Source organism: Cuculus canorus, chromosome Z, assembly GCF_017976375.1.
Source record: "Cuculus canorus isolate bCucCan1 chromosome Z, bCucCan1.pri, whole genome shotgun sequence".
NCBI classification, from domain to species: Eukaryota; Metazoa; Chordata; class Aves; order Cuculiformes; family Cuculidae; genus Cuculus; species Cuculus canorus.
Genome location: NC_071441.1, coordinates 76,956,988 through 76,967,210, shown reverse-complemented (window position 1 = coordinate 76,967,210; position 10,223 = coordinate 76,956,988). Strand labels below are relative to the sequence as shown.

Here is a 10,223-nt window from a genome sequence, read left to right as displayed (position 1 = left end):
CAGATGTCATGTTCTTCGATTTCATAACTCTCCTCAGTATTTATTTTTAAGAGAAATCAGAGACCTCCTCTAGTTCTGTAGCATGAAATATTAATGTTGGTGTTATTCTGTTCAGTTACTGGAACCACAGGTAAGACAGAGTTTGTTTGAAGGTTGGGGATAAGACATTAAATTCAACAGTTTGGTCAAACTCACGCCTCTCTTCTTCTTCTTTGAAAACTGTTTCTCCATTACAGCCAAGTACATACTTAGCGAAGAAAACGTGAAGAGTATGGAAACATTATCTGCAGGATTTAACATCCTCATCTCCCCAGCTTGGTCTGGGCGAGGCTTATCCCTGGGTACCAGTCTATCTATGTCTATATGCACCATATACCATTTACAAGGGAGAGATCTTCAAAGAGTGGAAGTGTTTTCAGGCTTTGGAACTTTGTTTTTCTACATTTAAAGGAGGAAGGGAAATGATGTATTAAAACCAACTAGTTTTCCTTCTGTAATACCATCAACAAAAGTACAAGCACAAACTCTCATAGCTGTAATTAAGTCTGCCAGGATTCTGTGTTTAACAGAAAGCTCTGTGTTTATTATTTATTAGAAAGTATTTCAGCTTTCAGGAATCCCTGCTAGAGGAAATATATTTAGGGTGGATTTTTCAAAACACACTGATTTTATGTTTGAATAGAAAATTGAGCTGAAGTTTTGGAAAGGCTAACTTCAAGTTTGTTTTGAGGTGGGAAGAAAATAAGATAAAGTTGGTCAGCATGTCCCTTAAATGAAAATATAAAGTCATTGTATAGCTCAGCCTGTTTCTGCAAAGGTGAAATTCCTCCTGTAAGTGTATTCCTACAAACAGAAATTCACTTTTGTCAGGATGATTTGTCTTTGAAAATGCACTTGGAGGAACTCTTTAAGGAAGACTATTTGCCATCTTCCTGAAGACTTCCAGCATGTACTTCCATAACTGTACAGATGCAGGAAACAGGAATGCAAACTTAGGGCTCATACTTCAGAGCTTTAAATGAATCAAGTTGTCAGGAATGATTCACTTTTGACAGGAAGCCTAAACTATACTTATTTATGAGAAAACTTTGTATGCAAAGGGAGAATGATGAGAGCTCCTCAACCTGAGCACAGCAACACCCTAGGTGCAAACACTTGGCAGAGTTATAAGCACTTTATTAGCTTTGGCATACTGATCCTCTTATGCAGAAATCCAGTAACAGTTACAAGATACTGTATACACATTTGAAATAGATGTTATTCAAAAGCTTGTAACAGGCAAGATTAAATTCTGGTGCATAACACAAATCTTCCAGGGATTGCATTAAACCAATGATCCAGTGTTCTGCTCTAGGAATCTGTGGTCCAAGGAAAACCCCTGGGCTATGCCAGCCTACATGTTTGGTTTCTGGGGAAGCTAAGTGTCCAAAACCATCAATTAGGAATTTATCCCAAGTCTCAGATGTTCCAGCATCCTTTTAACTTGCTTTACAAGAGCAACGCTAACTGTACCTGGTATTCCTTCCAGTTTGCAGTGGTTCTCTGCATCCACCAGAGAACTAATTCAGATACCAGAAACCCAGCCACTATTTCTGAGTGCTAACACCCTCCTCCTTTATGTCTCCATACAGAGCTTGATAACACTGCTATTTTCACTTTTTCATTGGAATTTCTATTGTCAGAAAGTCCTCAGCTAGTGTTACTTCTTGACCATCTAACGCCAACTCTGCTTGTCTCTTCAGTTCGGTGATGTCTGTATCCCCCTCGCCTCTCTGAGCAGCTGGTTTATAGCGTTGGCTGAAGTGAGTCAAAACCAGTCTCTTAACTTTACACAACTTCACAAAATCCGATGCCATTTTTGGAGTGCTATGACCATGCTCTCTGGCCTTTTCCTCCTGGGTATCATCCAGTGTGGCTTCATGTATCAGTACATCTGCTTCGCAGCAAAGCTTCACGGCCGCATCTCCAACCACCCCTGAACAATCCCCCAAAATGCAGATTTTTCTTCCAGGAATAGGGTCTTCTAAGACGTCTGAAGGAGAAATCATTACTCCATTTTCTAGAACAACTGTAGTTCCGCTCTTCAGTTTCCCGTATAAAGGACCTGGTTGAACTCCTGGTAAATAAAGACAAGCTCATAAGTATTACGATGAGTGTCAGGGTTAAAAAAGAATAACTGAAGAAGAGCTACACTATATATAGAGCTGTCTCACTGAGAAAATACAACCTCAGTGTAAATAGCAATGGATATCTCACATACTTCATACAAATGAAGAGCTTCTAACGTTAGCAGGAAGTGTCTTATGAAGAAAAGCTATATTCATCACATAAAAGTCAATAAAGTCATGCAAATACACCGGCCACGCATCTCCCTGAAAACCACGCAGTGCTTTTTAAACTTTTAACATCTGAAATTAATTGCATTTCCCAGTTTGAGAACGGTCTGCAATATTAATTGGCACAAGTGTTACACACCAGTTCAGACTGATGCATCTGTGTGAGGTTTTAAAATGCCTTTAATGCAAAATGGAAAATTGAATTAAAATGGATTATTGAGAAATACAGGAGCTCTGATTTGCAAGAACCCTCAGAAAGGTGGTCATAAGAAGATTTCAGCTGTGTGGGAACCCAGTTCTGTTACATTTGCTGAAAACTGGAGTCACTACTCAGCTTGAACATATAGCATTACTGAATCAAGTTTGGAAAAAGACCTCTAAGATCACCCAGTCCAACCCCACAGTGCCTACTTAACCATGTCCCAAAGTGGTTTTTCAACCACTTGGGGGATGGAGACTCCGCCACTTCCCTGGGCAGCCTCTGCCAGTGCTTCACCACTCTTTTCATAAAGGATTTTTTCCTAATATATATTTCCACATCCATTAAGAGATTTAAAAAAATTAAAAAGAGGAAAAATAAATCCGAGTAGTTACCAAGTTCTTTCAGTTTCTGCACATTGAGTTTACCGGTCCGAGGCTTCTCTTCCACCACAAAGCCAAAGGAGGGAATGCGGTGAAATAGGCGAAATGCTTTCAGAACCAGCTGCTCATCCTCAAACAGCAAATAAGAGTTTTCTATGGGATCCAGGCGGAGTATTCTCCCCTGTGCTCCCTGCGGAGACACCTCATCTCGCTCCAAGTAAGAAAAATCTTTGAATTCTTCTGTGGGGCACTGGTCCCGTGTGGGTACCAGCTCATGAACGGTGTAGGGAAACAGCAGCTGTGAGTGGGAAAGCTCCAGACTCCTCCATACGAAGTCTCGCAGTCCCAATGGTCCGTAAATTTCAACAGGTGATTTGTTCGTGTCAGGGTTACTTTGCAGGCTAATGGTACACAGAAGGCCAGGAAGTCCAAAAAAGTGGTCACCATGAAGATGAGTTATGAAAATCTTGGTAATTCTGCCTATAATTGATATAAACAGCAGAAAAGAAAAAGAAGCCAGGAAAAGATAGGAAAATAAATGAATAACAGAACAATTCAGAAGTAACCATTTTTTTTTTTTGCAAAAAGTAGGAAATAAAGGAGGGAAATTAAAATTATAAAGGTGTTTAAGAAATAAATCCCAAAACACAAAGTATCTTTTCTCCATAGTAGGGATAAGTTTCCATGCAAGGTTTATTTTTATTTTTTATTTTAAGCTGAAAGAGGGGAGATTGACATGAAATCCTAGGAAGAAATGTTCTCCTGTTCAGGTGGGGAGGCCCTGGCCCAGGTTGCCCAGAGCAGTGATGGCTGCCCCATCCCTGGAGGGGTTCCAGGCCAGGTTGGATGGGGCTTGGAGCCCCTGATCCAGTGGGAGGTGTCCCTGCCCATGGCAGGGGGTGGGACTGGGTGGGCTTTGAGGTCCTTTCTGACATTCTAGGATTCTATTTTGGCTTGAGTTTGTCAGGAAAAGACCACTCAGACAGAAATTTTGGTTGCTTCCAAGCAAAACGTGCCACAAGTATGGAGCCAAACCAACAGGTAATATCTGCCATATTAAAACAGTGCTGCAAAGTAGTCCATGTGGACTACTGTAATCACATGGACACTGTAGACTAATAAGAAACATGAAGTGAAATTTGTGTTGCTCCTAATTTTGAATTCAGCACAGGAAATGATGATAATTACAAAAACCAAAAACATCCAGGTTTGATTTTAAAGTTCTTTAAAATGCAAGAACCCCACAGGTCCCAACTGATTTGTTTCAAACAGATGAAAAATTACACTTAAACATTTGGGCTTTGATTTCTGCCTGAGTTTGTCCCATTCCAACTCCAAGGCTCTGGGCCCTGCGCTTGCTAGATTAAAAAAAGCCCAGAATTTTCTCTCATTACAGACATGAGCAGTTTAATCAGGTGGACTCAGTCTCCTCTGCAGAGTTCCTGCTCCCTTGTGGTAAGGCATTTTTCCAGTATCTCTTTGCACTTAACAAACAGGAAGCACAGAATTTCTTCGTTTTAATTAAATAACAATTTTGTAAACATCAGTAAATTTAGTAAAAGTTAGTCTATGCACTTGGTCATTAAATCATAGAAGCATGGAGTCATTAAGGTTGGAAAAGACCTCTAAGCTCACCCAGTCCAACCATCAGCCCAACACCACTGTGCCTGATAAACTATGTCCCCAAGGGCCCCATCTACATGGGTTTTGAACGCCTCCAGGGATGGAGACTCCACCACTGCCCTGGGCAGCCTCTGCCAGTGCTTCACCACTGTCAGTGAAGTAATTTTTCCTAAGACCCAATCAAACTCACCGGCCCCTCTACAACTTGAGGCCATTTCCTGTTGTCTCATCATTTGTTACTGTGGAGATGAGACAAGCACCGACCTCACCACAACCTCCTTTCAGGGAGCTGCACAGAGTGATGAGGTCTCCCCTCAGCCTCCTCTTCTCCAGACTAAACAACTCCAGGTCCATCATCTGCTCCCCATAGCCCCTGAGCTCCATTCCCATCTCCGGACACACTCTAGCCTCTCGATATCCTTCTTGCAGTGAGGGGCCCAAAATTGAACCCAGGATTCAAGGTGCAGCCTCACCAGTGCTAATATACATATATCAGCACCTCAGTACCTTTAGATTTTGGGGCAGCAGGAGATTGTTTTTCTCTTTTAAGCGGTAATTCCACCTTTAGAATGTGAGAGTCCAAAGTCTGTCCTTGTAGATAGGGAGAGCTCAGTGAATGAAGGCAAGTTTGGCTTCTACACAAAGTAGGAACTTTATTGCCAAAATGTAGAAATTACCACAAATCCACAGAAAATTACTCAAAACCAGAAGCACAATATCTACTGACAGGAATACTCAGCAGGTATTGTCTGGAGCAGACTTCAGGCAAACACAAACTGTGCCAGTTCAAAGCTGGTCTGCAATTCACACTGGAAATCACAAAGCCTGAGAATTGAATTCAGGAGGGTTTGGTTCTTGAACACGATTCTTTACCGTAGGTGCAACCAAGGACTGCTGCACAGCAGGTTCAGCAACTGCCGCCCAAATGCAGCACCTCCGGGTGCTCATGCACGTTCTGTATGTATTCAAATACCATGAGAAGGAGGACGAGGCATTTTGTTTAGATCTCACAAAAATTTTACCCTTCCCCCATGCTTTTCAACAGCACAAACCTGCTTTGAGGTGGCTCTTCATGAACTGTGTTTGAGTTCCCTCTCCACAGTCGAAGAGCCAGCACTCTCCTTCCCGGCGAAGCACTAACGCCGATGCTCCTCGTGTTGGAGAGGGATACGCTGAGCCTGTGCCGAGGAAAGTTATATCCATCGCCATTTTAAATACATCTGTGTGCCACCTGAAAGAGAGATTTGGAGCCACTGCATACATGTATTTAAGCTGGGAAAAAACCAAACATTTTTGCTTTCAGTGAAGGCATCCCATATACTTTAATGTGAGGATCGAATTCCTCTTCCCTTAAAAAATAAAATCTCCCTGGAGTAAGTTATAACTTTCAGACAATACAGTATTAACAAGAAGCAGACTTCCTTTTTATGTTAATGGAAGGTGGCGAACATGCAGCCCACTTAAGACCTTTACCTGCAGAAATAGCTCTATTCAGATGTTTCCATCTATTATTTCTTCCTTCTTTGCTTTATTTGAACTATGGATTTTCCTGCACGTACTTCTCTCCAAAAGCCTTTTCAGATTGGCTGATATCAAACAGCCCCTGACGACATTTAAACACCATTACCAGACATCAGGGCTGGGCAGCCCACCAACGCCAAGGAGAAAAAGTTGCTCCCCTCTAAACAACTCGAGAGATCACAGGAGGCCGGAACGACTTTGCATTTGCAATGGTATCAATAGAATTATAGAACCACTTGGCTGGAAAAGACCTTTCAGATCGACTCCAACCGTACCTGTCCACTACTAAACCAGATCACTGAGCTACTCATCTGCCCATCTTTTAAATACCTCTAGAGATGGAGACTCCACCACTGCCCTCGGGCAGCCTCTGCAAGTGCTTCACCACTCCTTCAGTAAAGACATTTTTCCTAATATCCAACCTAAATCTCCCTCGGTGCAACTTGAGGCTCTTTCCTCTCATCCCATCCCTTTTCACTTGGGAGCAAAGACCAAGACCCACCTTGCTACAACCTCCTTTTCAGGAGCTGCAGAAAGCAATGAGGTCTCCCCTCAGCCTCCTCTTCTTTAAACAACCCCATGTCCCTCAGCTGCTTCTCACAAGGCTTGTACTCTAAACTCTTCCCCAGTGTTGTTCCATTCTTTGGATGCACTCCAGCCCCTCAGCATCCCTCTTGTAGTGAGGAACCCAAAACTGAACCCAGAATCTGAGGTGCATCCACATCCCTGAAAGTGATCCATATTTTCCTACTCATCAGTCCTAAGCGAAGAATGAAACACCATCAAACCTTTATGGAAGCCTATGGGAGGCACACGGCACACCTACAGCAGCAAAGGGCTCTATATAATCAGTAGCCATATGTCAGCTGTGTGTGTATCCTGATGACGACCCTGGTGACTCTGTAGGAGAAGGACCACCTTCTGAAAGCAGTGGAGCTTCCACATGCAGGGCTCTGATGCCATCACACCTTATGGAGCAACTCTGACGCTTTTCTCCAGGCTTTTTTCCTACCTCACTTTCAGATGTATCCCAGCTCATTTTCCAACTCCAGGTGCCCCAACAGCTCCAGGTACCTTTCAAAGGAAAGAATTTACCATTTATGGGGCTGAGCGGTTTCAGTGGAGACCCCACAGCATTCCCAAGGGGAGCAGCCCCTTCCCTGGAGTGGAAGCTGGGGTTCCCAGGCACCGCAAGATGCCACAACCCATCGCCTGACACTAGGGAGGACAGAAAGTCTATAGAAAACGCCTGTCTATGCCCCAAAGGCAGATATAAACGCTTTGTACCCTTCCTGACGAACAAAGACCCGGGCGCCAGGATGAGGTCTCCCCTCAGCCTCCTCTCCGCGAGGCTGAGTATCCCCAGGATCCCCCCCAGTGCTCCCCACACCCCCTGCGCTTCAGACCCTTCCCCAGCTCTGTTCCCCTTCTCTGGGGCAAGATTCTCTCTCTGAGGACACTGATGACTCTGTGGGAGGGGGACCACCTTCTGAAAGCAGTGGAGCTTCCACACGCAGGGCTCTGATACCTTATGGAGAGACTCTGACGCCTTTTCTCCAGGGTTATTTCCTACCTCCCTTGCAGACGTATTCCAGCTCATTTTCCAACTCCACGTGCCCCAACAGCTCCAGGTACCTTTCAAAGGAAAGAATTTACCATTTATGGGGCTGAGCGGTTTCAGTGGAGACCCCACAGCATTCCTAAGGGGAGCAGCCCCTTCCCTGGCCTGGAAGCGGGGGTTCCCAGGCACCACATCCCATTACCTGACACTGGGGAGGAGAGAAAGTCTATTTTAAACGCCTGTTTACGCTCAGAAAGGCAGAAACGAACGCTTTCCGCCCTCCCCGACGCTGAACATGGCCCCAAAGGGCGGGACGCTGCCCTTCCCCCCGGCTGAGCCCCGCCCCCGGCTGAGCCCCGCCCCCAGGCTGAGCCCCGCCCCCAGGCTGAGCCCCGCCCCCAGGCTGAGCCCCTCCCCCCGGCTCAGCCCCTCCCCCCGGCTCAGCCCCTCCCCCCGGCTCAGCCCCTCCCCCCGGCCGAGTTTCCCCCTGCCCCGCGCGGTCCCGGCAGCTCCCGCGGTTCCGTTCTCGGTTCCGGGGCGGCAGGAGGCGCCGCCGCCCTTCCCCCAGGTCTGCGGGCGCAGCCTCACAGTAGCGCGTTTCTTCTTAAGATGTTACCTCAGTCTCCCCTCTTGCAGCTTGAAAACGCTCCCCCTCGTCCTGTCTGTGCACTCCGTGATCCAGAGCCCCTCCCCAGCTTTCCCGGAGCCCCTTTCAGCACTGGAAGCTGCTCTAAGGTCTGCTTGGAGCCTTCTCTTCTCCAGGCTGAACAACCCCAACTCAGCCTGTCCTCAGAGCAGAGGAGCCGCAGCCCTCACACCATCCTTGTGGTCTCCTCTGGGCCCGTGCCAACAGACCCGTGTGTGGCAGATGACACTATGTGGTGTATTGCCACTGTGGAAGGGTGGGATGGCATCCAGAGGCACCTGGACAAGCTGGAGAGGGGGGGCTGTGTGAACCTCGTGAGGTTCAACAAGGCCAAGAGCAAGGTCCTACACCTGGGTCAGAGCAATCCATGGTTTCAGTACAGGATGGGGGATGAGGTGAGTGAGAGCAGCCCCGAGGAGAAGAACTTGCAGTGCTGGGGATGAGAAGCTCGACATGAGCCAACAACGTGCACTCACAGCCCAGAAACCAACCGTGTCCTGGGCTGCATCCAAAGCCGCGTGGCCAGCAGGGAGGGAGGGGATTCTGCCCCTCTGCTCTGCTCTGGGGAGACCCCACCTGGAGTCCTATGTCCAGCGCTGGAATTCCGAAGAGAAGAATGAGATGGAACTGTGCGAATGGATCCAGAGAAAGCTACGAAGATGATGTGAGGGCTGGAGCAGCTCTGCTCTGAGGACAGGCTGAGAGAGTTGGGGTTGTTCAGCCTGGAGAAGAGAAGGCTATGGGGAGACTTTATAGTGACCTTCCAGTACCTGAAGGGGCCACGAGAAAGCTGAGGAGGGGCTGTTCACAAAGGCTTGGAGTGATAGGATGGGGACAATGGATATAAACTGGAGAGGGGCAGATTTAGACTGGACATAAGGAGGAATTTCTTCACTGTGAGGGTAGGGAGGCCCTGGTCCAGGTTGCCCAGAGCAGTGGTGGCTGCCCCATCTCTGGAGGGGTTCCAGGCCAGGTTGGATGGGGCTTGGAGCCCCTGATCCAGTGGGAGGTGTCCCTACCCATGGCAGGGGGTGGGACTGGATGATCTTTCAGGTCCCTTCCAACCCTAAGTATTCTATGATCCTATGATTCATGTCCTTTGTGTGCTGAGGACTCCAGACCTGGACGCAGGTTGAATGCAGGAGTCCAGGTACTTTCTTATTGCTGCGTTGCTGAATGTGGGTACATTTACTGCTGGAGTTACGTAAAATTCCTCTTTTTTTGATATCATACATTTTAGAATTGTCTCTTCGTTAGCAGCCCCGTGTGTCTTTGCTCACCTTGGTCCCCTCTTATCTCAGTCTGGACACTAAATGACTTCATAAATCTGACTGCGAGTGAGACTTGAATTCAGTTAATAGGAACATGTGCGCCAGTAAGGACAGAGAAATTTGGACCATGAATTGTTTATTTTCTGAATTAGTTTATGTTTCCAGTAACCATTTGTTAATTACCAGAGACTAAAATTCCTTTGCATCAAAGTGTATTTGCCTGAGAGTATTTTGTCTGACAGCAGGTGGAGGACTCTGGTCTGGACCCTCAGGGACTGTGAGGGGGTTTTAACCATTCCCCCTGGGTCAGAGCAATCCCCAGCTTCAGTACAGGCTGAGGGATGATCTGATTAAGAGCAGCCCTGAGGAGAAGTTACAGGAGTAACTGAAGTCCAGTTACAAGTGGAGTTCCTCAGGGCTCAGTACTGGGTCCAGCTCTGTTCAATGTCTTTATCAATGACCTGGATGAAGGCATTGAGTGCACCCTCAGCAAGTTTGCAGATGACACTAAGTTGGGAGGAAGTGTCGATCTGCTGGAGGGTAGGGAGGCTCTGCAAAGGGATCTGAACAGGCTGGACTGCTGGGCCGAGACCAATGGGATGAGGTTTAACAAGGCCAAATGCCGGGTCCTGCACTTGGGGCACAACAACCCTATGCAGTGCTACAGACTGGGGGAAGAGTGG

General features: G+C 46.7%; 1 protein-coding gene across 3 annotated transcripts; it reads right to left on the bottom strand.

The window, feature by feature from the left end:
* Nucleotides 1–665: 665 nt before the first annotated feature.
* ELAC1 (elaC ribonuclease Z 1) lies at nucleotides 666–7,955 on the bottom strand. Of its 3 annotated transcripts, none has more exons than XM_054055426.1 (6): nucleotides 7,826–7,955; nucleotides 7,591–7,697; nucleotides 7,075–7,136; nucleotides 5,594–5,772; nucleotides 2,931–3,398; nucleotides 668–2,116 (listed from the first exon to the last, which is right to left on the bottom strand). In XM_054055426.1, the coding sequence occupies exons 4-6, from the start codon at nucleotides 5,748–5,750 to the stop codon at nucleotides 1,653–1,655; spliced, it is 1,089 nt and encodes a 362-aa protein (XP_053911401.1). In that variant the 5' UTR covers nucleotides 5,751–5,772; nucleotides 7,075–7,136; nucleotides 7,591–7,697; nucleotides 7,826–7,955; the 3' UTR covers nucleotides 668–1,652. The 3 variants fall into 3 exon arrangements, with proteins under 3 accessions (XP_009561639.2, XP_053911401.1, XP_053911402.1); XM_054055427.1 differs by having other exon boundaries at nucleotides 7,636–7,697; XM_009563344.2 differs by lacking the exon at nucleotides 7,075–7,136 and having other exon boundaries at nucleotides 666–2,116; nucleotides 7,636–7,697.
* Nucleotides 7,956–10,223: the final 2,268 nt, after the last annotated feature.